The 27,080-nt window shown below is 41.0% G+C and overlaps 6 protein-coding genes across 9 annotated transcripts; 4 read left to right on the top strand and 2 right to left on the bottom strand.

Moving 5' to 3' along the window:
• Positions 1 to 69: 69 nt before the first annotated feature.
• Positions 70 to 5,364, bottom strand: eps8l3b (EPS8 signaling adaptor L3b; the record flags this gene model as incomplete). Its single annotated transcript, XM_079273113.1, has 16 exons — positions 70 to 146; positions 227 to 359; positions 468 to 556; positions 644 to 760; positions 1,257 to 1,497; positions 2,118 to 2,263; positions 2,350 to 2,424; positions 2,574 to 2,650; positions 2,808 to 2,943; positions 3,344 to 3,497; positions 3,612 to 3,697; positions 3,886 to 4,031; positions 4,601 to 4,763; positions 4,853 to 4,917; positions 5,019 to 5,134; positions 5,327 to 5,364. 16 exons carry the CDS (start codon positions 5,362 to 5,364, stop codon positions 105 to 107), a joined length of 1,824 nt encoding a protein of 607 aa, XP_079129239.1. The 3' UTR covers positions 70 to 104.
• Positions 5,365 to 6,582: 1,218 nt separating this feature from the next.
• atp5pb (ATP synthase peripheral stalk-membrane subunit b) lies at positions 6,583 to 10,350 on the bottom strand. Its single transcript, XM_079273966.1, has 7 exons — positions 10,236 to 10,350; positions 9,506 to 9,542; positions 9,255 to 9,400; positions 8,446 to 8,609; positions 8,184 to 8,309; positions 6,935 to 7,114; positions 6,583 to 6,830 (listed from the first exon to the last, which is right to left on the bottom strand). The coding sequence occupies exons 1-7, from the start codon at positions 10,261 to 10,263 to the stop codon at positions 6,753 to 6,755; spliced, it is 759 nt and encodes a 252-aa protein (XP_079130092.1). The 5' UTR covers positions 10,264 to 10,350; the 3' UTR covers positions 6,583 to 6,752.
• Positions 10,351 to 10,931: 581 nt separating this feature from the next.
• traf3ip3 (TRAF3 interacting protein 3) lies at positions 10,932 to 16,762 on the top strand. 3 transcript variants are annotated; one of them, XM_079274176.1, is made up of 14 exons: positions 10,932 to 11,055; positions 11,742 to 12,197; positions 12,308 to 12,452; positions 12,544 to 12,661; positions 12,751 to 12,778; positions 12,898 to 12,927; positions 13,355 to 13,450; positions 14,157 to 14,228; positions 14,437 to 14,577; positions 14,681 to 14,818; positions 14,896 to 15,031; positions 15,119 to 15,264; positions 15,616 to 15,732; positions 15,970 to 16,762. In XM_079274176.1, the coding sequence occupies exons 2-14, from the start codon at positions 11,775 to 11,777 to the stop codon at positions 16,168 to 16,170; spliced, it is 1,791 nt and encodes a 596-aa protein (XP_079130302.1). In that variant the 5' UTR covers positions 10,932 to 11,055; positions 11,742 to 11,774; the 3' UTR covers positions 16,171 to 16,762. The 3 variants fall into 3 exon arrangements, with proteins under 3 accessions (XP_079130302.1, XP_079130301.1, XP_079130303.1); XM_079274175.1 differs by having other exon boundaries at positions 10,945 to 11,059; XM_079274177.1 differs by having other exon boundaries at positions 10,945 to 11,059; positions 15,597 to 15,732.
• A 776-nt stretch (positions 16,763 to 17,538) lies between these two features.
• dnase1l1l (deoxyribonuclease I-like 1-like) lies at positions 17,539 to 19,490 on the top strand (the record flags this gene model as incomplete). Its single annotated transcript, XM_079274352.1, has 8 exons — positions 17,539 to 17,679; positions 17,773 to 17,861; positions 17,964 to 18,050; positions 18,146 to 18,264; positions 18,602 to 18,714; positions 18,920 to 19,077; positions 19,227 to 19,323; positions 19,410 to 19,490. The coding sequence occupies 8 exons, from the start codon at positions 17,539 to 17,541 to the stop codon at positions 19,488 to 19,490; spliced, it is 885 nt and encodes a 294-aa protein (XP_079130478.1).
• A 478-nt stretch (positions 19,491 to 19,968) lies between these two features.
• LOC306781491 (uncharacterized protein) lies at positions 19,969 to 22,480 on the top strand. 2 transcript variants are annotated; one of them, XM_079274368.1, is made up of 6 exons: positions 19,969 to 20,100; positions 20,201 to 21,571; positions 21,659 to 21,725; positions 21,839 to 21,884; positions 21,980 to 22,099; positions 22,199 to 22,480. In XM_079274368.1, exons 1-6 carry the CDS (start codon positions 20,058 to 20,060, stop codon positions 22,313 to 22,315), a joined length of 1,764 nt encoding a protein of 587 aa, XP_079130494.1. In that variant the 5' UTR covers positions 19,969 to 20,057; the 3' UTR covers positions 22,316 to 22,480. The 2 variants fall into 2 exon arrangements, with proteins under 2 accessions (XP_079130494.1, XP_079130493.1); XM_079274367.1 differs by having other exon boundaries at positions 21,836 to 21,884.
• Positions 22,481 to 23,158: 678 nt separating this feature from the next.
• Positions 23,159 to 26,751, top strand: LOC306781416 (uncharacterized protein). Its single transcript, XM_079274267.1, has 7 exons — positions 23,159 to 23,320; positions 23,492 to 23,590; positions 24,036 to 24,064; positions 24,434 to 24,459; positions 24,565 to 24,618; positions 24,714 to 24,776; positions 25,255 to 26,751. The coding sequence occupies exons 1-7, from the start codon at positions 23,239 to 23,241 to the stop codon at positions 25,460 to 25,462; spliced, it is 561 nt and encodes a 186-aa protein (XP_079130393.1). The 5' UTR covers positions 23,159 to 23,238; the 3' UTR covers positions 25,463 to 26,751.
• The last annotated feature ends 329 nt before the right edge of the window (positions 26,752 to 27,080 follow it).

Genomic DNA, 27,080 nt, shown 5'->3' with positions numbered 1-27,080 from the left:
CCTTAAATAATTGCTAAAAGCAGAGAATGTATGACTAAATGATGAATCAGACACAATAATTCCAGTTCTGTGGATGAACAGTCGGGAGAAAAGCTTCTGGTTCGTTAGTAGCGGCCGTTGTACAGGCCTGATGGTTCACTGGCGAGCTGTAGGAAAGAGGATCAGACATTACTGATGTGCTGCAGCTGGATGTTGGGCTGTGCGTATCACTTGACACATTACTTACTGCAATGGCTGATTTAATGGCCTGCAGCTGGAAGAAGACCTTGCCTCCATCCTCGGGACACACCGTCCTAATATCATCCTTGCTCATCCCCAGAAGCAGTTTACCATTCAGCACCCCGAGGCTGGTCGCAGTGCTGCAGATGAAAACACACAGAATGTACGACTTCAGCGTGCGACACAAGTCTTATTTACAGTACAAACATGTTGAAGCTCCCAGCCAGTCTGTGCATTACTTCACTCACATTTTGGAGAAACCTTTGTACTCCAGCCAGGCTTTGACCTCTGTGGGTGGCGATGTCATATCCAGAGTCACAGGACCGCGAGTGTCCCGCTGTTAGGGAGAGAGAATGACGGGAGGGAATGAAGTCACATGAGAAATATTGGTTCCTCAGCAGAGCTACGTTTTCACTGAGCTCACCGGTAGATCGTCCATGGGCCCCTCGCTCTTCATCGGCTCCAGAACATTCTGAGGAACGTGGCCTTCCTCGTCGCGGCCGTTGCGAACACGCCACCATTGCTTGGATTTCTGAACCACCTGTAAAAAGCCCAAAGAAGCAAACATCTCAAGCACCTGAATGTTGATACAATAATGATTGTGACTGCTGTAAATACACAAAACAGCTTTATCAAACTTTGACTGACGACAAGGCTTTATCTAGAGTAATGTAGTACAATGTTTTAGTTTATAAATTACTTTACATTAGCACATTCTTAAACAACTTCAGATACACAATGCAGCAGTAATAATAATCCTTAAACATCATATATAACAGTAAACATTTTTTCCTGCAGAATGAGTAAATTTACTCTTGATACATTAATGTAATTTTGCTCATTCCAGTAACTTTGGACAGTTTGAGGCAGATACATCTTCAGGCACATACAATAAACTGCTCCAAACCTGCTTGATATTAAAAAAAATGCAAGTTTCCAATGTTCCCTATGATTTTTATCTACCACCACAAGCAATCTTCGCATTGTGTTGGACAAGACAAGGATTTATACCTTTATTACCACATTTCTCATCTCACCTGAACAACATCACCCATCATAATGCTCAACTCTTGGTTGTTCCTGGCCATGAAGTCGTAAATGACCCGCATGTACAGAGGTGGCTCACGAGGGCCGGGTGGGAACCGCTGGCTGCTGCTCCTGCTCAACGGACTGTTCTGATAAGGGAGCGAGGAAGGCATGCGTGGGGGGGCAGGCGGCTGCCAGCCATCGTAGAACTCTGGGATGTAAAGTGGGACATCATCGTCCGGCCATCTAGATCTACGAGGTGATAGGAGGGGAGGAAACTGTCAGTCAAGTTACAAAAAAAGAACGAAGGATCTAAATGCGGAAGTGACCGCTTAACTTGACTTCATGCAACATTGCTTTTAATGAGCTCTTTGAGATAATTCAAGCATGAGAAAGGTACCCAACAAACCTTTATACCACGTTTATAATGATGCACCCTTTAGTTTATAAGATTAAATCAAACAGGGAAACAGATGACTTGCACAAAGTTGAAAGAATTGCATTTATTTGTTTATCCTCTCTAAAATGCAGCTATAAATGCTAATGCGGTTTCGGTGGTCAAACAGTCGTTTGGAGGGGTGTTCCTGAAGAACTACTGATATAAAAAGACTAAGTCTAAGTGTCACAGCGGAGGGCAGTTAAACACCAGCCAGAGGGATTTTCACAATCTGGCAACTTGTTAGCACATGACTGAAGCATTAACTCTGACCTATATTTACACAACTGCAAACACACACACACACACACACTAGGCCCAGGTTGGGGCGTGTCAGGGCAGGTGACATACAATTAGAGGGCTATATACGAGAAGGTAACAAGCTCGATAACAAAAGACTTGTGTAAGTGTGCGAGGGTTATAAAGGCCGGTCTACCTGGGGAAGTTCCAGCTGTCTCCCAGAGACCTCCACAGGAGATCTTCCTCCGGGTCCACGACCTGACTCAGCAGCTGCAGGGCCGCCTCCGTCAGCAGCGGTGAGAGAACAGTAGGAGGAAGGTCTGCAGGATACCGAGGCAGTATCTGTTTAAAAATGAAGGAAGTAAATATCAACTGCTGTGCCTTGAAAGTAGACTCGTCCAGTGAAAAAGACGTTCAGCAGAACTTACCGCGCCTAAACTAGTGAAGAAGATGTGGACAAAGTCAGCAGCAGTAGGGCTGGCTAGTGTCCCGTCCAGCTGGCCCTGTAATACAAAGAGCGTTTCAATCACACCCCCACTGCTTTCTGCTGCAACACACACTCCAGTCAACACATTACAGTGTGCACACAAAATATTTCTAAAACCACTCTGGTCAATTTATCATCTTTGGAGACATTTTATGAAGTATTTACCAGAAGATTGAATCCATACTTGACTTTCTGAAGATAGGAGACATATTCCTCCCAGGGCGGCAGACTGAAAGTGGGTACTTCAAGAGAGGGAAAGAAAAGTATCAGACACAAACATCTGTGCTGTCTGCATGTCAGCACCTATAGGAGGTCACTTCTCCAGTAATTACTTCCATAAGAAGATGTGCCCTTGGAAAGAGAAACAGTAAAAAAAAAAAGAAAAAAAAGGGATATTACCATTTTTCTTTGATTTTTTCTTCTTAAATGGTTTATTTTTGTTCTTCTCCTCTTGCGGGAAAGAAGGTGCATTTGCTGCAGCAGACACTTTGTCAATGAAGATCTCCAAATCACTTATAACGTGGTTTAAAATGTCCTGTGAAAAGGAGCACACGCGTGACACAAATCATTCCGCAGCGGCAGGTGTGAGCATGTGTTCCTTGAGATGAGAGGAATGATTAGACATCTATGATCATTTATCACTGATATAATCCACTATCTATCATTTTATGACTCGTGTAACCAGTCCAACTGGCAGTACTGACTGTGTTCCTCCCTGTGTCCGTTTGCTGAGCGAGCTCTGGGCTAATATGCAATTCATGAAGATCAAGATGGTGCATCGTTGCTTCTCGTGGGGCGTCAAATCGTGGAGGCGGCATATATTCTACAAGGCAACAAAATGAATTGTTTGAAGACGAACATCGACACACAGTTTAAAACATACTGGATACTTTAGTGCTGAACCCATCGTATTTGCACAGAACACATCCATAAACCTTGAGGAGATGAGTACCTGGTTCTCTGATCCTCCACTGAGGGGGCGGGTGGTCCGGTGGTGGTGATGGGGTCCTCTCTTGCTGCACAGAATGAGGCCCAGCTTGCCGGAAACCTCCTGGCAAATTTTGCCCGATGATATTCGAAAGATTAGTCCTGAGAACATCAACGACAGACAGCTGTTAATGCATTGTTTCACCCTTCAATTTCCTTCTCACTGATGTGATTTCGTCTCCCTTCAGACTGAAGTCCCGTGACGTGATATTGTACCTGATGTCAGAATGGTGTCTGCGTGGTTCCACAACATCGCCTCCTTTTTGGACTACCTTATCCAGATCCCTCTTGACGAGCTCCGCCTGGTGAAACACATTATGTATGAAATCAAACTTTCGTGACACCAACAAAAAACCATTGTTGTGAAATGGTGATACTGGTTTCAGATACTGGCTTCGGTTTCAGAGATTGCGCACTACATCATGACTACCACATCCTTTCTTCTCTGCATGCCTTCAGGAGCTCAAGTTTAGGGTGAAATGTGACTCACCCCAGTCTGCTCACACTGGAATATGAACACCTGGGGGATGTGTTTGTTGCGTTGTTGCACAGAGACTGTGAGCAGAGAGTTGTAGGCGCAGCTATCCAGCACAGCTTTAGTTTGCATGATGCAGCTCAAAGGCAGCGACTCCAGCTCTGACTTTGGAATCAGATTAAACAGGACAAACATTATGATGACGGAAATACACAGTTAATGATCAATGTTGAGAATATTCATACACAGAAAAATGGTCACGATTTTGTTTATATTCTAAAATAAATTATAATGTCAGACACTGAACATCTTATTCTGTCTTGACCAGGGACAACGATGGAAATAAATCTAGGACTTTATGCTCTATCTGCAACAAATTATGATCTGTTGTATTTGTTTTATATATATTTGAATGTTGTCAATTCCCTAGAAGTACTTCATACTCAATGACAAAGGGATAAAAAAAATACTTATAATGAAAATGCAAACTTTCATCACCTGCTTTTGTCAGCAGCAGCACTTACTAAACTTATCAGAGACCTTCGACATTTCTTCCGTCTTTAAGGTTTTTCATACACTTTCCTCCTCCACGCTAAACTTAACTTTTCTAAGCATCTCATTTTCTATATAAAGAGCAGAACACTTGGAATTCAGGATGAAAGTTGTGATGTCCACATACGTTTGGCCATGTGCCGCACTTGTTAAAACATCTCTGAAGTGTGAAGGCTACCAACCTTGGTCTCGATGTCACTGAGCAGGAGATATCCCCCGTGAACCTCCATGATCATCTCCTGAGGCCACAGACGACCTTTGGCATCCAGCCTCTTGAGCTTGGCCAAACATTCGTCCATCGTCTTCACCTCCTGGCCGTCCAGCTCACAGGTGAACAGGTGCTGTGGAGTCAGCGTGGAGGAGTCATGGATTAGGACGGCTATGGGTTGTACTACGTCTCCGTGCTGGTGCACATTTCACACTCACTTACCTCCACTCGGACTTGAAAGTTGTCAGGCTGTTTGTTCAGCACCTCGGAGTACTCCTTTCTCTGCACTGATGTAAAGAAAATGGTTTCAAAGAAACGTTTGACACATTTTGTTCTCACAAAAAATGAAATACAACCAGATGAGATGGCCGTTTATGTCCGAGCATACTGTATATTGATTTTGCGCTGGGCCTTGACATGTTGTTTCTCTGCAGTGGAGCACCCTTGAGGTTATCTTGTTGGAAAGCTTGCCTCTGCTGAGGGAGGTCCTCTGGTGAGAAACCCCTGCGGTACAAAGGCACAGCGATTTGAAGATAAACCAGTCGCTGCACGGTCACCACAACACAGTGGTGTTTTATCATGACAGGGTGTGAGCATGTGTGTATAGTGCTGTAAAGAATCGAATTAGTGCTCAAAGGCTTAACAAAATTAATTCCAGTGACTGGGGAGTCTGAAAGTGAAATTAAATGTACTAACCTCGGGGAATACGAGAAAGGGCGGCTGTCTCCAAACATGTTTAAACTACTTCCGTCTTTTTTGGAAAGTTAAAACTTCAAATTGGCAAGAATCCCTTGGAGCCACTTGAACCTGTAAGATTGAATAGAAGATGTTCCGCCAAAATTACAGCCGTTTTCATGTGAAACCAGGACAGATGGTTGCATAGACCCACTCACATAGCATACAAATAATGTTTACCCAGTGGGGAATTTGACAGCTGAAAGCAAGACTATGTCACATTTGAAGGTTAAAAGTTAAAAGTTAAAAGTTGAATTCACAAGTGATAAAATACAGCGTTTCTCAGTCAAGCACACTCACCCTAAAGGCAGTACATTCCATTACACTAATATATACATATATATCTATTTACCATTAGCTCGTGATGGCTGGTGTCAGCTATTCAGCAAAAGTTAGACGTTTGAAAATAACCAGAAGCAGTGAGGCACAAAGAGTTACAGAACGGTTAGTAATTCATGGTTAAAATGAGCAAAGATTCAGTAATTATTAATCTGTCTGGAAGACTTCAGTTAGTGACTGGACAGAATAAATGGTAAATCAATAAAGGGAATTTTGAATTCAGCAATAAGATTAAACTCATCACAAGAACACAGAGTACTGTTTAAGTATATACTGTTACATAGACCCGGGATTAAATGTAGGCTGCAAAATAAGTTTCCCATTTCCTGCCATTTCCAAACAAGAGGTTATGCCACCATCAGTCAAGATATATTTAACCTCCTTTCATTACAACCTCTAATCAGCTTTACATAATGGATTCATTACCTGTCAGTGTTGGTTCTGATCCGGTGTCATCTTTCCCTTCTTTAAAATAGATTTTCTATCAAGCAACAAGGATCCACTCCTCAGAGACTGCGGAGAAAGATTTCTTGACTTCCTGCTTGAAGTCACCAGGATCAAAGCTCAACGATTTGACGGGAGTGACGGCTCAAGAGGCTTGGCCGGGTTTGTCATTTGAGGAGAAGTATTTGAAGTACTTGTATCTGTGGCTCATTGAGTCCAAAGGTCTAGAAAATGCGTCACAGTATCTCCTTTAAAGTGATCAAAGGTCTTAAGTGCTCAAGAACATTCCATTATGCAATTAACGCGCTGAAGCGTAATCTTTTATGGCAATAAAAACTGTGATGGTAAATATCTTCCACAATCACACACAACGCCGCTGACAAATCACAAACACAGAGGTTACATGAAATGTTGAAAGAAAAGAAATAGACAGATGAAGTTGAGTAAGAGAACCATTTATTTTACCATCACTGACGTGTAAATACTGTACACACCCATAACATATTGACGGAGACAAATGTTTTATTCCTTGAAGAAAAGTGAGCGTCTCGTCCTGGGACCATGAGTCGGGGATTAGAGAAGTCTTCTTTGAAGACTTGACAGTTTAGGCCACAGCTGTGGCCTGAGTGGCCTTGGCCAGAGCATTCAGGTCTGCGATGCACTTGGCGATGCTCTCTTTCTCCTAAAAACACACACACAGTAATGAGTAAGTGTGAACTTGTTGATGCATGGGGGGAATCATCCCCCAGCTGGAGGCTTCGGACAGTTTGACACTGAAAGACCGACCTGCTGAGGAGTGATGCTGCCGATGACACTCTTCTCCACCCAGTTGATCATGTGCTCCTGCTCCATCCGGATGTGGAGATTCTGCAGCGCGACCTGGTAGTCCAAGCGCCTCTTCACCTCGTTGGTCACCATGTGTAGCCTCTCTCTGAAGTTGGTCTCCAACAGCATGGCCACATTGTTCTGAGAGGAAAAGAGGAGTTCATGTCGTCTTTGTAACCACACGGTGGAAATCTGGTCTACATTTGGGTTGCCAAAATGTTTGCTTCAACTGTTGCAGTCTCAACAAAGTCAGGTCTTGTATTTAATATGTTATGCATAGGCTACAGTCTATCCATTCATTTGTTTATATGTGAACACATTTGTTTTGATGGGCTATTGTAATATATTTGATGAATTATTTCATATTTTGTAGTTGTTTTTATTCAATAAAAAGGAAAATCCATGAAGTTTTTGTCCTCATCTCTCAGACAATCATAGCAAAGCACAATATAAGTAAATAATGACTGCAGGTTTGAGGAAAGTTTAACCACTCCTGTTGTCGTCGCCCCGTAAGAAGGTCTGTGGATATCTTGAGTAACCAGGTCATGATTTCTGGAAAAAAACATTGCTTTCTTTGTTTGTTGAGTTTTTCAAATGTATTTTTTTGGCTCTTTGATGAGCACCAGATGTTGAATAACGTATAGTCCTGTTATATTGGAGAGAAGGCAGACTTCTCTATGGCCGATATCTCCAAAACTAAGCAACTCGCACCAAAACAAACTACATTGGTATTTTTGATTTTGGGTTGAACTGTCCCTTTAAAATAGCCATTATTGGAGTAAAAGCAAAAAACATTTACAAGGATGACAAAATATGCTCATAAATGTTCATAATTCAATTATAAACTGCATATTTCTAAACATACTGCAAATATATAAAGGGAAACAAATGGATGCAAGCTGGTGTGTTGCATAGATCAGTGATGACTCTCAGGACCTTTATGTATTTGGGCAATAGTATTTTTCCAAGATTATAATTCATTTTCTCATAGTATTACAGCTCCATACAGCCAAAGCAGGTTTATTTGGCCACTCTGATGTTTTTGCAATTCCTACTTGTTGCCAGCAGAGGTCGACAAATGTCCGAGATCACATAATGATGCTGCGCAGCTTCCAGCAGTCAATATGAAATATTTTGTAAATATGAAGAAGTACATTATGAACAAAAGAATATATTGGAAAATAAAAATAGCAAAGCCGATGCTGCTTACCCTCTTGGCGTCGAAGAGCATTGATCTTCCCTCTGCTCTCCACTGTTCCTTCTTCTCATCCTCAACAGCCTGAGCCAGACTGGCCACGGCCACGACCTTCACCTCTTGAGCCTTAAACACTTTGTCCTGCAAACACACACACGCTTACAATGGCTGTGCACAAAAGAAAATACCAAAGATCTTTGAACAATAATCTCTGTTCTACTTTGATATCCAATTATTAACCCCAAAATAAACTGGGAAAAAATGCAAATCGGCCTACCTCGTTCAGTTTGTCAGCAAAAGCTGCAACACTTGGGCCAAATTTCTTGACACCGTAGATGATGACGGCGCCGATGGAAGCAGCAGCAAAGGTCTCATGGTTGATGACGTAGATTTCCTTGGAAAGCATGTAGAGGAGGAGGCCAGTGCCCAGCATGTAAGGTCCTAGTGAGGAAGAGAAACATTTAGAATTCCTTTCATTGTCAATGAAAGTAGATTCATGTAGCAGTTCGTTTTTGATGAAAATTTACAAAATTCAATGAAGATATAAAGAATGAAAAACACATCAATAACAATGCTCGTGGGACATGGTCAACAAAGTCAACATATGTAGTATAGGGGCAGGGTAAAGTTGTATTGATTTTATATTAACATTTATAATGTAATCACATTATTACTACAAGCATTTCTATTAAGAGCAGAACTGCACATGCAATGCGTTACTATCCGATACATTGCTCTTTACAGAACATGTTGGCTTTCTACTGGAGTACTGATGTCACATGAGAGACTAGGCCTGTGCTACATTAAGCCGCAGCCATAAGCCTTGTGTGCTTAAATGGACAAGCGCCATTCAGCTTGTAAGCGCCACATATCTGATCCAACTCACAGAAAACTTGAGGTCTGCGTCAACTCTCAATTCTTATAAAATCGGGGCTTAATAGTTTTCTGTTTGCGACTCCTATTTCATTTAATCAAATTTGGGAGTGTTTACTGATATCTTGCACATTAGCGGTGTTCACATTTTCAGCATGTAAGTTAAAATAACTGAAAATATGTGAAAATTGAGTCTTGCGTCTGCCTACTGACCTGTGACTCCAGTTTTGGGGTACAGGAGCTGGAAAATCTCGTCGGGGAAGATGCCATGGCGAACTTTGCCTCCCTTCTCTGGCAGAGCGGGCACCGGGGCCAGACTCTGGGACGATGTGTGCAGGGAGCGAGACGCCTGGACCAGGCTGTGAGAGACAACATAATAGTTCATATTAAAGGACGTAGGGTGTATTTTTCATGTTTAATGAAAATAACTAATACAGTAAAATACTACTTGTAAAGACACATACCCAGCTCCAAGGGGGCTGCTGCTTTTCAGGCCAGCAGCTGCAAACAGAGGAGACAAGGACGTAAAGTCAGTGACGCAAATTATGGTTGTTTGTCATGTTTAGATCTGTTTATTTCATGATTAATACCTCTCTACTAGAAACGAAGTATATATAACTTCACAATGACAAAAGTAAACAGAAGCCCAGTTACAGGACGAGGTCATTTCAACACCTGATGATAATATAATGTGGATGTCTGGTAGCAACTGGTCTGGCTGTAAATGAACTTGAAAAAAACACATACTTCTGGTGGATTTACATTGTGTAGCCAATGTTTATCCTTCTACTACAAACGTAAACAGCACGAAACCGACCAACGTTAGCTGTCAAACAGGTGACACCTACAGGCGTGCAGAGCTGGCGCTAGCTAAAGTAGCTACAGCTGACGTTAGCTATCGTCATCTAACTTGTCTGTCGCGATGTCGGACAGAAACAACACAGTCAACCGCATTACCAATAACAGTCGATACAAATAAATGCAATAAACTAAGTACAGCTTCAGATCGTAACGTTATATCCTGTAGTTACCGTAGCTAATGTAAGCTAGCTTTAGCATGTCTCTCATTCAAATGTGCGGCCTTCACTTTACCCTTCAGCTTCACATTCAATTTAAACTTGTGTTTCTTGACAGTTTGGTTGTGTGAGAGCTGAGTGAGATGCATTAATCAATAAAAGCAAGAATACTGCATACCTGACACAATAACGAGTCTGGACAGCATGTTTGAAGAATGAAGTGCCGAGTTCTTGCTACACCGGGGCACCCTTGTTTCGGTCTCTTCGTGCCCTTCTGCAAAGAGCCGCAAGGATAGCGGAAACACAAGATATCCTCGTGAAGTATCGCGAGAGTATGGTAAAGCTCCTATTTTTAGAGTTGTTAAAGAAACGACCACGAGATGTCGCTGTACGCAAGATGCTGTCCTCACGTTGAATTTGGGTTAAGTTAATAAATATATGAATGGAGAGAATTTTAGGTTATATGTGATGCTTAGATCCAGTGTTTTGGGTTAATTCATCTTGAAAATACTCGTGACTTTAATCAAAACTTCTAACAAGTAAAATATTAAGTCATTCAGCTTAATGCAAATAACAAATAGGCCTACACACCACCAGCAAATGATGAAACTCATGGCATTTACAGCTTCTCAACTCATTTAAATGAAAATCTGACTGGTTTTATTAAAAATAATGTATATTTCCACGAGGCAACCACACACACAGCTCTCTCTCCCATGTGGTGGGTTTTATCCCAGGCTGCATGTAGGGGGAATTGTCTCAGTCTGTGTGTAATCTTGGGGCCCACCCGTGTATGGCATCAGTTTGATGCGAGTGGCTGGTGAGATAGAGGAACATATGACGCTGTGGTGCACTTCACTTCCTGTAAAATTATGCTCAACAGAAACAGCTCCATGTGAAACAGACAAAACCTCCGGACACTATTTCAGAAGAGTGAGAAAATGGATAACTTCTCAATCGCCTCGTGAAGACTTTTCCCCACTGAATGAGATGGCATTGTAGGTAAGATCTGCCATGGTTTGTTGCTTATCAAGCAACATACTTCCTTTGCATTATCTTGAATATTTTCCCTCCACAATCTACACTTTCCAGAGCCTAGTCTATCTTTGATAACTCTGATACTCAGTGTTAAAGGAGCTTTCTGATAAACAACAACAAAATTGCAACCACTGTAACATCTACATTACATTCACTGTTTCTACAACTATAACTATACGACCTACTACTACTGCTTCTACTTGAACTGACCTGCATGGTCAAATGCATTGCTGCCACACAGAGCATCCGAAATGTAAAATATACTGTTGAGGTTTTGAATTTTGCTTTATTTTATGCATGCTGCTCACATACCTTTGGAGCCCAAACACAAACTCTCTTTCTTTATATTCTTTTTTAGTGTTTGAGATATACAAATTGATACCACAGACGTTTAAGGGCATATTTCAAACACTGTGTTTTCCATGTAAATGAAAAAACCTGAACTGTTATATACAGCTTATCTTCATGTGTACTGTCTGAACCGTCATTTTGCACCTGAAACACGTCATTCAGTAATATTTTTCAGCTACCTATAACATTTGATCCACATCAGTAGATTGTATGATTTCAACTGAAATGTTAACGTACTGTATTTTTTATAATTTAAAACAATTCTAATTAAATTCATGATGCATTTTCGTTGTAGGCTCGGGACACTGTAACAGCCAGAGGGGCTGCCATGGACGCCCTGACTGTCAGATGTATACAGCTCTCCCCAGTGAAACACTTTGAACAAATAGTGGACATCAGAGCAGAGAAACGTGAACACCTGCGAGGACGCAACAACGTGACTTCATGTCGCAGCCCTACGAGAGAGTTGAACACAAGACTGATCAAGAATGAACTGAAGGAAAAGAGGCAACTTGAATTTCTGAGGAGGAGATCAGTGAGCCCAGAGCCGTGTGGTTTGAATACTACAAACTATTATTCTGGGAGAAAACCTTCACCAAAGACATTTTTAATGAAACAATACAGTCCAATCAGCAAGTCAGAGACTTTGCATACAAATGTCCAAAATACTCCAACCGATAAAGGGAGGCATACAATGATGATTTTAACACCAAACTGTAGCGTAACTGAAGGCCCAAGCACCAGCAACTGGGTAATATCCTTTGACGTTATTAGTGTTATTTCACTAGAACCATGTTTAATCTTTCCACGTCCACAGGAGTAATAATACCTGCATCATCTTCTCTCTCCTTATTTCCCCAGGCTTCATTATGGACAGAACAGGTAACACTGATGAGCCAAGAGAAAGGCCATGCAAGGAAGCAAGCATCTTCCTCCACACCAGCAATAAAGGAATCAAACCAGCACAGGGCGAAAAGCACAGATAAAAGAGAGAATAGTATTAATGGTAAATAGCTTGCCTATAACATTTTGATTAGAGACTGTCAAATTATCTTTCATTGGCCCACTAATAATGTTGTTTTTACTTTCTCTCAAAGCTCAAAAGACAAGCATCAAAACATTCATCCATGCAGAAAAGATTCACCAAAAATTCTCCATCCAAACTGAAAATATTCTCCAAAAGAATACACAGCGAGAGACCAGTGTGCAGACAGAGTGGGTTGAATTTAAATCTCAAATTTGATATCAGAGGCAGCTGTGATCGTGTTTCCTATTTTTATATTGAGATATTTTCTTCTGTGCAGGTCAGGTCACGTCACTGTCAAGGAGTCAGTAAGTTTCAAACTGTTGCTTTATTAAATGGGGTTTTAAAATCTATAACTTGCATATTAGAAAACTAAGATTTAATAAAATGTAACTGTTTTTGATGTCTCTTATCTCACATATAATAGGATCTTCAGAGTTTAACTGACTACTTGGAGGTAAACATAACAATTCTTTTTCAAATCAATTCTGTGCTGTTTGTTCTTTAAGTCAGGACGATGTCACTTTTGAGAGATTAAATAAAACATTCTTCCTCTAATGAATGAAAAGTTAAATTCACAAGCCATAAAACTCAGCCTTTCTCAGCTGAACACACTCAAGAGTTTTACTGATACAGCCTCACTTGGTCTGGTATGAACTGAAGCTTATGGTGGCTAATGTTAGCAAAGGGTAGCTAGATTTTGCTTTATAACTGACATTACTGACATAAGTTTGTGTTTTTTCTCCTCCTGTCTTACTGTTACACTACCTTTTACCACTCACAATCCTCCCATGTCACTTGTTGCTACAGTGGCTGTTAATAAGCAAAAGTTAAACAGTTTTGCTTTGTTTCTCTTCTCTCCTCTGCTGTCTGTTTTCTACCAGGAGGCTCTGTGGAGAGAGGAGGCCATGAAGAAGAAGCTTGCCGCCCTCCAGGAGAGCACGTCAAACCTCGTGAACTCCTCGAACAAAATATGGACGGTAAGACTCTGCATCCGTATGTACAGCCTATCATCAAGCACACCCCCAGGGTGTCACAGTTACAGTTTCCAAATGCCAAACACATATCTCCTGTTTTATAAGCTCATGTTGTTGTTTTTGGCTCCATTGATATTAAACTGAAAATGTCTTCGTCAAAGTCGCGTATGTTGGCTGCTACCCCAGGAAGGCCTATGCAGTCTGTGGTTTGGAGCTTCCTGCTTCTGCTCTAACCTCCTGCATAGGAGGAGTGCAAGCTGTCATTCTCATACAGGAAGGGTGTGACAAGTCAGCAGCTATAGGTGCTATGAATCCTCATTAGCTCTCTTTTGGCTACTCCAGCTGTAATGAATGAAGGGGAAATATTGGTGTTTCCTTTTTTTGTTTAATAGTTTTTAAATTTTGGATTTGAACAGCAGTGGATCTAGAAGTTGATTTTGTTTAAATAATGCATGCTTTTTCTTTCTCAGTCAGGTATGTTGTTATCAGGCAACCTATATGTTATATATGCTTTTGAATTCAAAACAGTTTATTGCTGCGGCACATGCAGACATTGTGATCTTTCTTGAGGCTCACTGCAAGTTCCCTTTGTGCACCAGTGAGTGTCGACAGTGAAAGAACATACTGTCACAGATTCTAGATGAACCATTCATTTTCCATCTGCAGGCCACAGCGTGACAGTCAGTCATTTCCTTTCTAACCCACACAGGCTCGCTGCAGTGAAGACTTGCTGAGAAACAAGATCAAGGCTCTGGAGGCGCAGCTGCAAGTCTGCCTGCAGGTAAGAACAACAGCTGGTGGTAAAGATGCAAACACTGAGTGTTTAAAAAAAAATCTTTTTTAAAACATCATTTCAATGCAGAAACCCAAACGATCCTTCCTGAAGCAGCCGACCTGCTCATCACTCTGTCACGCAGTGTTAGTCCAGTGTCTACTCTGGGTTTGGTAAGCGCTTGTAGGTTTAACTCAACAGCGTTGTGTCCTCATAGAAGTTTCCAAAGGATGGAGTGAAGAAACTGGTGATACAGATGGAGAAGCAGAAGCTGGTGTATGAGGAGAGGGCCCTGGTCGCCCTGCAGAAGGTCACACAGGAGAAAACTGAGGCGCTCATCAAGTCTGAGACAATGCAGGTCAAATAATTAGCTTCTAACCCAAATGATAAACAACATTTCTATTTGACTATCTTGAAAGGCACATCGATGTCATTGACTTGTTTTGTTTTTTTGCCATCAGGAAGCGCTAGTTACGAGAAAGGAAGAGGCAGTGAGGTGGCAGAGCCTTTGTGAGGAGCTGAAGCTGAGCTCTGGACAGCTTAGGGAGAACCAACACCTCAGTAATGAACAGCTGCAACAGCTGCAAAGCCAAGTGGAGGTATGGCAGTCAGTGACCATGTGGATGGCCAGAAGTTTCAATGTGTATGGTTGTGAAAAAACGTGTGTCCTGTGCAGCTGTCCAGAACCAGAGAGGCCGAGCTGAGGGAGGAGGTGGTGTCATTGCGACAAGAGAAGAAGGAACTACAGTACAACATTGGCCTGCTGGAAGAAGACCATCAGATTTTAAGAGAGGAAATCCAGCAACTCAGAGGCAAGACCCCTAGACCTTAGAGTCATGTGTTCATACAGAGTACAAGGCAACATGGTTCATTTATTCAAACAGTTTTCTATCTCCTAGACGGCAGCAAGGAGAGCCAGGGCTCCATGATGCAGGGCCTTCTGACGTCAGAAGAAGCAGAGCCACGACTGACGGCGAGGAGAGACTCTCAGGTGGAGGAGCAGCTCCGTCACACTCAGGAGAAACTCGGGCTCAAAGAGAGAGAGGTGAAGTGGAGACATCACAGTGCACTGCAGCACATTCACAAGCTCAACCTTTTGTTTGAGTTAGTTGTTTCACAAAATTAGATATTCATGAATTCACACTAAATGACTCAAAGATAATATCGCAATCATTTAGGATTTCTACAATGTTTGCACTGATGCATAATGATAATTTAATTTGTATTTATTGACAAAGTAAATCATAAATTACGGTAACTCAGCTTCCACACTACTCACTACCCTCTACTTCCCTAATACATTTCATAAATGAGTGTCAAATCTATTTAAAAAATATTTATCAAGATGCATTTTATATTACTTGCCCTCCTTACTAGAAACAAAATGTGCACACAGTGCGAGGAGCTGCAGACAGAGCTGCATGCCATGGAGCAGGAGTGTCAGTCCAGCCAGGCCCGGCTGTCGCAGTGCAGGGACGAGCTCCGGCAACTCAGCCACCGCAGCAGGAGACCGGTGAGTGTGTGTGTGTGTGTGTGTGTGTCTATATATGTGTGTGTGGGTTTAGGGGAATTTGATACTAAATGTCCTTGCTGTACTCAAATGCTCATTTGCCCTTACATTGTCACAATTTATTTTTGCTGCATTTTTGCTGCATTGACCAAATCAGCTTAATATATATGTAAATATATATACTGTATATATATACAGATAACTTGACGTTTCTTCACATGTTTTTCCCACTTTCTTTAGACACGGTGTGGCTCCTGGTGGAAAGTGTTTGTGACCTTCCTTCTTCTCCTTGCTGTGGCGAGGGTTGCCATGTTGTGGGTGTGGCATCCTCCTTTCAGGGAGCAAGTTGAAGACCTGTACTCAGACATAGAAACACGTATTGAAAACTATCTCAAGGACATGGCGTCTCCTCAACACTCGGGCTGTTTTAGACCGATATGACAATGTCACTGCTCAGTAACATTGTTCTTTGTTGTTGTGTTGCTTTGTTTTAAAGAAACACAGGATGTAGTTTGTTGATCATTTTGTATTTCAAAACATTTCAGACTTAGAGCTCAAAGTATTTTTGAAAATGTTGTGTTGACATGTGTAGGATGTTTGCAGAAAGTCAAAATGTAATTGAATGTGAATGAAAAATGTCTTTGTAATGTATTCCAACAATGAAAACATGTTAAAGCAAATGTCACAAGTTGGCTGAGGTTAATACGATTTTAAGAAGTTGTGTGTCAACAATATCAACACAATAGTCAGCAGTAAGAACACAGGAAGTATCCTATGTACTGTAAACAGCTTGATTGGTCAATAGCACCACCTTTAATTATTAAAAAGTCATACAAAACACATAAAAGGCCATTAGGCAAAGACAAAACATATTTCTTTCAGCTGTTGCTCTCAGTAAACAAAACAAGGGAGCGTAAGTACGCAATAAAAAGCCATTCGAGTTTTACAATAAAGTAATATTGTTACTATAACATATGTTCCTGTTTGTTGAGTCAGTGCATCAACATTTTGAAGCTTTGTGAGTTGAAATCAAATAAAGTGTCATCGGTTCGAGTCTTGAGTTCATGGTGGGTTAAGTGTCAAGCAACATACGTGAGATCTCCATCAGTGAAGACACCGTGAAGAAGGACCACTCTGAAGTTGGTCAGTTTTTGAATCCTGATGCGTCTTAAACAAATCATCATCCACCGACAAACAAGTAGTCCCCTTTGAGTATAGATCTCATCTTACTAAGATCTGGTATAAAACAAAAATGATTGCCACAGCAGAAATCAGAGGTCGAACCATCCCCATCACAGTTCAGACTGCACCAGTGTGCAGCACTAACTGTCTCAGTGATGTGGTGGCACTGTGTGGTAACCACCAGTTGCTTGTGTCAATGCTAAAATGACTGAAATGAATAATGTGTTGCAAATTCTACAGAAATGTTCATGAAACTGACAGACATGACACATGGCACCGTCTATTGTCCGATTACACTCAAGCCCAGAGACAAAGCACACGATTGTTCATTGTATTCTGCGGTTTTAACTGTTCCAGATAAAGCTCTATTCTCAACAGGCACTGACACAGCACATCCACCACACACACGTTTACCTGCATGTTCCCCCAAATACTCCACAGCTCATTGACGAGATGGATCTTTGCTGGACTGAGGTCAGTCTCTGGTTGAAACTGGCACTGAAGGTAAGAGGCTGCAAAGTAGATGCTGATGAGTGACGAGGGGTTTTTTTTAAACATGTTTCACAACATGAGAGGGCGGATCTTGCAAAACTCTCTTTTACTTACAGAGTGACAATCCTCCACAAGATGAGGACTGCTGTTCTGCTGTTTGTTGTGGGGTTGTGTGTGTTGAACGCCGCATCTTCCCTGAAGATCTGCGCTTTCAATGTTCAGAGCTTTGGAGAATCAAAGGCAAACAACAAGAAGGTTATGGGGATTCTTCTAAAGGTAGGCCTACTCTATTGTACAACAACTGGAGCAATATCCACGCAGAACTAGGTAACTGACAGATCTTTTCTTTTTCTTTTTTTTGCTCCCAAGATTCTTTCTCGGTGCGACTTGTGTCTTATTCAGGAGGTCCGAGACTCTAAAGGAGCAGCAATACAAGCTTTGGTTCGGGATCTCAACAGGTAAGAGTTTTGTTTGATTCAAAAACTGCTCATCTAAAAGATCTGGTGAAGCCTCTTTCACAACTGCAGCTTTAAACTTCTCATTTATGTGGACATCAGCAGGTTTGACAAATCCAACTCGTACTCCTATGTGGAAAGTGAAAGACTGGGGAGGAAGACTTACAAGGAGCAGTATGTCTACATTTACAGGTGACCCATAATCAAACACCACCTAGTGCTCAGATGAACATGTCAGATTAACATGACATCCTTAATGTTGTTTTTTCCTCTCTCATCTTCTCCAGGAGCAATGTGCTGACGGTCAAAGAGCATTATCAGTATCCTAAACTAGAAGAAGGAACCAATGAAACAGATGTTTTCTCCAGAGAGCCTTTCATCATTCGCTTCCACTCCCCAACGACATGTACGATGAAGCAAAAGGCATCTTTGGAATTATACAGAAGAAGAAAGTAGCCACATTAGCACACACTATTATCCCAGCTATTATCTGAGGCCAGTTTCATTTCCTGGGTTTTAAAGAACTGGATGTTAGGTGGATATAAACACCTTATTCAGGGTTTCTAAAAAATATATACAAAGATATTAATAATCAGGGTCCTCTATGTTACATGTGAACATTGTATGTGTATGATCACACCATATGAGCAAAACTAAGAAAAGACTGAAGTTTGCTTGTAAACACCTGAATTGAAGATGTGTCACAAATGTTTGTCTTTTGGGCGGTTGCTGTTATTTTGCAGTGGTGAAGGATTTGGTCCTGATTGGGCAGCACACCAGTCCAAGAAGCGCCATGAAGGAGATTAATGAACTGTACACTGTCTTCAAAGGGATTTACAAGAAGTGGAAGACTGATGTAGGTTAAACCATCATCATCATTTAAATACAGTGTATTTATATATATATTCTTTTCACTTTTTTTGGTCATTTTTTAAAATGTGTATCTTGGTCAGAGTTGCTCAGCTTAGCTTCATATTGGTTTCTCTCTCCCACATATGACCACATTCATGAGTATCTTTTGTCTGATGAACTTCCCCTTTTGCCTCTTTTCATTCACCCAGAATGTGATGATCTTAGGGGACCTCAACGCCGGCTGCAGCTACGTCACCATCAAGGGCTGGAGAGCTGTGCGCTTGAGGAGTGACCCAAACTTCCGCTGGTTAATTGGAGATGAGCAAGACACGACTGTCCGTGAGAAGACGCACTGTGCCTATGACAGGTCAGTGACTGCTGAAAACTGAATCACATAAGGTCACTGAAGAAGTGCTCAACAATTAAATGCATGTATCGTCTTATAATGATTTAAGATTATTGTGAAAGGCTTTCTGCTGCAGGATAATGTCAAATACACAATTTCGGACTTTTCAGGATCATTGTCCACGGACGTGAGATTATTTCCAGTATAGTGCCAGGTTCAGCTCAACCGTTCAACTTTAAGAAGAATTTCCATCTGACAGAGGAGGAGGTAAACATGTCATATATACACATACACTTCTTTAATTCAGTTATATTCCTAAAATGAAGATTAATTCCTTCTGATGGCACTTTCAGGCTCTTGCGGTGAGTGATCATTTTCCTGTAGAAGTTGACCTGAAGCCGAACCACCGCTACCTCCTCCGCAGTGAGCTGTAGGACAACCAGCAACAAACCAGGATGCCGGATCTTAACTGCCGTTTTACTGGATTTTAGTTGTCAAAATAAATCAAAGTTCAAAAAAATGCACGACTCTAACTCATCACTTAAGTGGCACTGTATTCATCTCAGTTATACAAGACACCATACACATGAGTTGCTTCAGCATGAAGGAACAAGTGCTGCAGTTTATACTGTGCATCTGAAAGCAAGACCACATCAAAGCTGACATCATTTCATGAGCTCATGAAGGTAAGTTCCCGAAGCAACGCAAAACATTACTTTTGCAATTTCACTTTTTAGACACACAACATTTTGATTATCTGCAGCTTTATGGTACGGCTTACGTGATATTGACATTTGTAGTTATATATGTAGCCAAATATATAACATTGAATTTATTGTGTAATTTATGCAACGTCTGGTTGACAGGAAGCCACACGCACCAACAACAGACGAGAGATACATTGCGCTCTCTTCCTTTCCGAGAAGAGATTATCTGTGGCAGTAATGTTTGTCTTGATATAACTTGTACAATATAAACTATTGTTTTCCCTGTTTGAAAAGATGGAACAACGTTTCGCTGATCTGCTTCGTGATGCTTTTTCAGGTAAGAAATACATCTTATATGTCTCAGTACTGTTGTATTTACTTTTCTTTTGAAACTAGTTATGAAAGTATTTAATTTTCAAATGATGATGTTGTCACAGAAACAGCTGTTCCATCATTCCCTGATGAAGATTTGGACTTTGAGAATTTTAATTTCGATGAAACATGTGAGGCAGTCAAAACAGACATCTCTCAAGAAAACGCACCAACAAAGGAAGACGGGGCTCTGCAACAGGAAGCAACTGGTCAAACTGCAGTTTTGTCGAACATGGAAACTACAAATATATACATGGCTGAAAATGTCGATGAAGAGCAGTGTGATGATAAAAGCGAAGAGGACCTTGAAGGTGTAGGGGTCATGAACAGGGACAAAACACCGGAGGATTACACAAGCTCAGAAGAAGAGACTGAAGAGAAAGGCTCTGGAGAAGACGAGGAGGAGGAGGAAGAGGAGGAGGAGGATGAGGAGGAAGATGAGGAAGATGATATAGGACCAGGAGAGGAACCAGCGAAAGCCAATTTGGAGTTTCCAGAAATATCCGTGCAAAGTCTGCAGCACCTTATTGCTGAAGTTGATCGTGAGAAATATGGAGAGAAAATGAAGGATTTCTCAGGGGAGGAGCACCAAGATGCAGGTGAGAGCTTTGCAGATTATCCCTCAGACTTTTCCTCATGTGAATATGTCAAAGATGGAGACATAAATCAAGAGAAGGATCACCAGTCAAAGGCCTCGGCTTGTGCATCCGACAGCGATTCAATCACAAAGCAGAACACCTGCCTGGAAGGAGCTGTAACAGACGTCACGCGGATGGGGAGAGCTGAGGACACTGGTGAGGAGGGGGACGGGTATCTGTACAGCAGAGATTTAGAGGTGGATGCCAGTGAGTTCAGGAGCCTGGACGTGGCTAATGGAGAAAAAGACTTTGTGGAGAAGGTGTCCGGTGATGCAGCTGTAACAGGGGTTGATGATGGAGGTGAGACAGGTGAGAGTGATTCCTACACCTCCAGTGATGATGAGTTCCAAGAAAAAGGGAGTGATGTGGAACTCATGTGTCCAGACGATGCAGCATCTTCTGACGACTACAACAGAGTGGATCCAGCAGATTTCCACATTCATTGGAATCTAGACGTGTTAACAGCTGATACCCGTCTGTCTGAAGACCTGTTAACCGCAGAGGACACAGATGAAGCGGATGCACCGCTTTCAGATGTGACTCAGCTTCCTGCAGAAGACGGCAACAGCCACTCAGTGGTACACAGTGCAAAAACAACAAACCCCTCCAACCAGGGATCCCTGGATGATAGCTTCTTCTTTAACGCTGAACCAGAAGCCTCTGGGATCATGGAGACTGGACAGTTGGGAGACGACGAGGACGAGGACGAAGAGGAGAGGGACTGGGAAAAAGAGCAGCAGAGAATCAAGGCTTTCTACGAGTTTTATGATGACAGCGACGGAGAGAATGAAAGAGAAGGTGAGTGAAGATAATGAAGCATATTATCGTCTACATGGAATCACATTTTCAAACGATTTATAAGTTTCTATTTGTGCATTTCTATAGGAAGACAGATAAAAGTTCAATTTTGTGCAGATCCATTGTCTCAAGTCATTCACTATGAAACTGACAGGTGAGCAGGACTCCTAGTACTTAACCTTTTTTTTTCTTGAACAAAAACTACAACTTGAGCAACGACAGATCCAAACAAAACACAACCGTGTCTGCTTCCTTGTTTCTCAGCAGCTCCACAGACGGGGAGGAGGACCTGAGCTCTGCAGAGACATCCGAGGTTTGCATGTGGACACATATAAGCACACATGAAAAAATATATACAAATACATGAACAGATAAACTAGATTTCTTAACTGCTTTGCCTTTGTCCAGGAATTGAAGGAGCTCGACAACGCCACGGAAATGTCACAGGCTTGTGACCCCCCAAACACTCAGCTACCAGAGAACGTGCCAGATATCAGCGACACACACATCTGTACCAAGAAACACAAAGTGTGTACTCACTGGCGTTTACTGGACATTCACTTTGTTCATTCGTTTCTGAATTGTTGAGTTACTTTTGCCTCTCTGCCCTGTCCTTTGTTCCTGCAGTGCTTCAACATGCTGAAGCTGACACTGAAGATGGGTCTGGTGATACTGACGGGACTGCTGATGTTCTGGTTTGCCACGGACCAAGCAGGCTGGTTCCGCCATGTGTCATTCTTTTAGGTCAAAGCCTAATTTGTGGTCATTGAAATTTGTTCACATGCTTACGGCGGATGAAAGAAAAATCCAAAAGTGACAATATTGTCTTGTAAAAATGCAATGTAAAGTGCTGTTGTCTGTTACATGCAATTGTGTGCTTAATAAAGATGGATCTTTGTTTACAATGATGCTGATGTATCTGTAGATAAATCATATTCCCACTTTTTATGTAGATTATATCAGGGCTAAAGAGGCCTAAATCTAAGGCCTCTAATGTGGTGGACCATAATTCAGTACATTTACCAAAGTACTTTACAGTTTTGAGATACTTCTTCTCTTCATCATCACAGAGGGAAATGTTGTACCCTTTTACAAAGACTCTGCGTTATATTTAATTGCTTTGCAGATACAAGTTTTTACATACAAAATTGAACTTAAAATATACAATACATTGCTACAGTTTAAACTATGCAACAGTATGTAAAGTGGGTTTATTTTAGATAGTTGCTGTTATACTGTGTTCTCATTGTCGCTAATAAAAACATAAGCTTACTTACTTTCTTACTACTTCCTGTATTTGTGTATTTGAATATAATAAAACAGCGGGTGGCGCTGCTATATTTCTGGAACTAAACCAGACTCGAAACCATAAAAGAAGAATGTGTCAAACGGAAACGATGCACCGTTTGACGGAAAGCGCAAATGTTTTCAACACCTGGGTCAACAAAGGAGAGCGGGGTTTAACCCTCTATATGCTTCTAAACCAGCGTTCGACTCCACACAGAATTGTCCCTACCACCCGCGTCACAAAACGAGCTCCTACTGGTCATCTCCTCCAAGGGAGGAGTTAAGATTGTTGGTCTGAAACAAAACAGCTTAACGAAACAGGAACACACCAAAAAAATAACAACTCACAGAAATCTGAACGAGTAAATCAAATTACAAAAATGTCTTCGCTGAGAAGTAAATCCGCGCAGGACATTAGCGACCTTTTGGATGAATACGGGATAAAGCACGGGCCTGTGGTCGGTGAGTGACTCACAGTTCAATGGTTACTTTGCGCCCGTTTTTGAATCAACGTTAACTTCACAGGCCTCCCGCTACGTGTTAACTCACTCTACCCCTGTAGTGGTTGAATTCTTGTGTTTGTCTTTGTACACTTGCTCATTGTCTCTCAAATTACTTTTTGTTTGTTCCCAGACTCCACCAGAAGTCTGTATGAGAAGAAGCTGAAGGAGGCCATGGCCAAAGGGAAACGACCGAAAGAATCATCTGACAAAACCTACTACAGAGAAGAGGGTCACTTATACTTTTATCTAACACCTACACTTGCATACTGAAGCTTTACTTTGATAAATAAATGCGACGGTATAGTGCATACACAAGTCCACAAATGTACCAGAAGTCTGATAATATATAATCTAGATTTATAACTAATATTTTGCCATTATTATAACTGTACTGTTGCAAACAAAGTCTAAAGTTGTGTCTATTATATAAGATGCCAAAAGACTGGAAACATCTGTGCTGCTGTTGTGTTTTAATTAACAAGAGAGGATGTTGATCAGGTGGTCCACCACTAACGAGCTAGATGAGTTCTTAACTGTATTAATGAACAGATGTCTTTTGTTTAAGGGTGGCAAAATACACTTGGGGAGCAATTATTGGACTTGTGTGTGTAATAGTGCAATGGAAATGTAGACTTGCGCTGACATTTAACCTCATGTTTGTGTTTTCATTTCAGAGGAAGTCACCTATGAATACAGTACACCTGTAAGTAAATTTGTCCATGCAGTTTTTCGTTGTATTATTATTACTCGCCTTATAAATAAAGATAAATATTTGATGAAGACTGTTAGGGGAAAAATGGCCTTTTGCATGTCAGCTACAATTTGTGGGTCTCCTAAACTTTTAGGTTGAGTGGCCAGTGTCGGAGATTTTGTTGCCTGATTTTGACAACTAAATAAATTATATTTATACAGACCACAATCACATGCTCATTTGTTTTTCTAATCTTATTGAGGAGGGGTGTCCCATGGAAGGGCCCGAGATACAAATATAAATCAAACGTAATGTAAATTAAATGCAGCGTTTGTATCAACACTGGTGTAACACTTCACTACTTCTGATCACTGTTTGCAGGTCAGGAGTGAAGGCGCAGTAAACAGGTCAGTTCTCTCTAAGTCCTCTAATGTCAGCTCCAAACATTCGTCGCCTTTCTTATATTTCAGTCAATCAAATTGAAAAATAAAAATGTCTTCTTGTCTCTCTAGTGGCTCTTACATGAGGTCAAGACCAGAGTGGAGCGAGAGGGAATTTGAACATGAGTAAGTTGTATAAATATATACATCTTTGCAGTAGTTGCGGTTGTCTCAGTTGGTGAGAAGCTTCCACACGTTCTGTTTTATGTTACTCTCTGCAGGCAATCCTACTCAAGCTACTCAAGGCCAACGCCTGAATACAGAGGAAGGGATTTTTTTGATGAGTAAGTATATTTATACAAAGTCAAATAGTCTGTTAAAATTAGCAAATTCGTTTGCGTCACCTTTTTTTACTTTACTACAGTACTGTAAGTACCTTACTTGACTATTTCCATTTCATGCTACTTCATACCCCCATTACATTTCAGAGGTAAATATTGTCATATTTACTGAATTTATTACACAACTATAGTGACTGGTTACTTTAAAGATTACGATTTTGCATCCAAATTGTATGAGTTTATAAATTATGTGGTTTCAGACTAAACTACCCAACAGCAGATAATATATAAAGTTATACGAGTACCACCTCGACCACCAACTGCAACAGTAAAATGCTATGTACACATTAATGCATCAGTAATAACATTTGCATAATGTAAACTATAACGGTAACACTCACTTTACTGTTGACAAGTACATTTAGCCAATTATGTTTACATATTTTTGAATGTGCTCAAGGATAATTACAGTCCCTTTCAGGCCCAGCATGTACGACAAACCGTCGACGTACAGTAACTCCTACATGACACCGACACCCATGAAATCTCCAGAGGCTCCGAAGGCAGCGAAGTCGTCTCGCCTCATCCCACTCTGGGTTCAGTTTGTGTTCTTCCTGGCTGTGGCAGCCTTCCTCTACTTAGTCTTTTCCAGTATGGAGTCAAATGAATCCCTCAAAGCAATAGAATGATTATTTTCTTCATGCTCAGTTTATGTGGATATTATACAATTGTGTGTGTTTAATTGGATGAATGTGTTTTGGTTGATGCCTTTATTTTAGACATTGCTGAGATTGGGCTTTATGCAATATTTGTATGCTTTATAGTTGCAGTGTACTTGCTTGCTTATGTTTCTGGGAATAATAGTCAACCAGCATTACTATATGACCGCTACCAGAAAAGATGAAGATGCCACTTTATTAGGACATATCACTCAGAAACACAGAGAAGCTTTCTTCCTCTTACCTGGACAGTTTCAGTGAGATCATCATCCACAGCACAATGCACCACTTCTTGCAGGGCTAAATATGTCAAGAAATTACATTACATTTCCAGATATTGTGCCACAGTTGCATATTACATCTCCACAGATCTTGATGTCATTATCATAAGATGTCTGATATTTAGAAAGAGACATTTTGATGTTGACTGAGGTTTGTTTTTGCGCGTAAAGAATCGCAAACTGCGAGCAACATGCCAGTCAACCCCATTTTATTGTCGTTAGCCTCAGTCAAATAAATATACTGTAAGTCTCAGCAATTCACAATGATCTGCATGGGAAGAGCTCACCTTTTTTTAATCCACGTCATACAAAATTGGACACAAATCTCTGACTTCATAGGCCATCGTTTGAAATTGAGCTTCCATCAAGATAATTGTCATTTCACTGAATTTTAATCAACGTTTAGATATATTTCTTAGCACTAAAATACATAGGACAGATTGGGTCCATGTTTCGAAACCAAACAAACGGCTAAACTCGTGTCACAGTGCATTAATCAATCTGCTGTTGAGTATCAAAACACTGCTTCCATTTGTCAGTTATCAAATAAATATTAAAAAGTACAGTTCAGACCAGCTGTATTACAAGTGCCTAAGTGGTTTTGTAGGAATAATTGGGATTTAATTGGTTTTTTTTCAGCATTTAATAAGTAACATTTTATCTTGGTTGAAAATATGGAATTGAACCATTTGTACAAGCTGTAATGACATGTTTATGCTTTGTTCCAGTCGAGATATTACATTTATATTATCCAACCTTTACATTCTGTAGAGTTTGATGTGATGTGTTTTGTATTGCCGTTACATAATTTCAACTATTAAAAGAGCTTGCATATGGAAACATTTGAAGCGCCGAGTAATTTATTTAAAACTCTGGGTTTGAGTGTAATCGGATTATTTCCAGTTCGGACAATAGACGGTGCCATGTGTCATGTCTGTCAGTTTCATGAACATTTCTGTAGAATTTGCAACACATTATTCATTTCAGTCATTTTAGCATTGACACGAGCAACTGGTGGTTACCACACAGTGCCACCACATCACTGAGACAGTTAGTGCTGCACACTGGTGCAGTCTGAACTGTGATGGGGATGGTTCGACCTCTGATTTCTGCTGTGGCAATCATTTTTGTTTTATACCAGATCTTAGTAAGATGAGATCTATACTCAAAGGGGACTACTTGTTTGTCGGTGGATGATGATTTGTTTAAGACGCATCAGGATTCAAAAACTGACCAACTTCAGAGTGGTCCTTCTTCACGGTGTCTTCACTGATGGAGATCTCACGTATGTTGCTTGACACTTAACC

The sequence above is a fragment of the Melanostigma gelatinosum genome, assembly GCF_949748355.1.
Source record: "Melanostigma gelatinosum genome assembly, chromosome: 8".
NCBI classification, from domain to species: Eukaryota; Metazoa; Chordata; class Actinopteri; order Perciformes; family Zoarcidae; genus Melanostigma; species Melanostigma gelatinosum.
Note: the sequence above shows the minus strand (reverse complement) of the source record. Positions and strands in the feature narration are given on the sequence as shown.

What these genes read in the sequence shown, in the direction of transcription:
- atp5pb (XM_079273966.1), bottom strand. Translation starts at nt 10,263, where the DNA reads ATGCTGTCCAGACTCGTTATTGTGTCAG. An exon ending in CAGACTCGTTATTGTGTCAG is followed by an intron (nt 9,543 to 10,235) that starts GTATGCAGTATT and finishes CTCTGTTTGCAG; the next exon opens with CTGCTGGCCTGAAAAGCAGC. An exon ending in CCCCAAAACTGGAGTCACAG is followed by an intron (nt 8,610 to 9,254) that starts GTCAGTAGGCAG and finishes CTTCCTCACTAG; the next exon opens with GACCTTACATGCTGGGCACT.
- traf3ip3 (XM_079274176.1), top strand. Translation starts at nt 11,775, where the DNA reads ATGGACGCCCTGACTGTCAGATGTATACAGCTCTCCCCAGTGAAACAC. An exon ending in AGCTGCAAGTCTGCCTGCAG is followed by an intron (nt 14,229 to 14,436) that starts GTAAGAACAACA and finishes GTGTCCTCATAG; the next exon opens with AAGTTTCCAAAGGATGGAGT. An exon ending in TCGGGCTCAAAGAGAGAGAG is followed by an intron (nt 15,265 to 15,615) that starts GTGAAGTGGAGA and finishes ATGTGCACACAG; the next exon opens with TGCGAGGAGCTGCAGACAGA.
- LOC306781491 (XM_079274367.1), top strand. Translation starts at nt 20,058, where the DNA reads ATGGAACAACGTTTCGCTGATCTGCTTCGTGATGCTTTTTCAG. An exon ending in GCTTCGTGATGCTTTTTCAG is followed by an intron (nt 20,101 to 20,200) that starts GTAAGAAATACA and finishes ATGTTGTCACAG; the next exon opens with AAACAGCTGTTCCATCATTC. An exon ending in TCTGTACCAAGAAACACAAA is followed by an intron (nt 22,100 to 22,198) that starts GTGTGTACTCAC and finishes TTGTTCCTGCAG; the next exon opens with TGCTTCAACATGCTGAAGCT.
- LOC306781416 (XM_079274267.1), top strand. Translation starts at nt 23,239, where the DNA reads ATGTCTTCGCTGAGAAGTAAATCCGCGCAGGACATTAGCGACCTTTTG. An exon ending in AAAGCACGGGCCTGTGGTCG is followed by an intron (nt 23,321 to 23,491) that starts GTGAGTGACTCA and finishes GTTTGTTCCCAG; the next exon opens with ACTCCACCAGAAGTCTGTAT. An exon ending in CCTATGAATACAGTACACCT is followed by an intron (nt 24,065 to 24,433) that starts GTAAGTAAATTT and finishes CACTGTTTGCAG; the next exon opens with GTCAGGAGTGAAGGCGCAGT.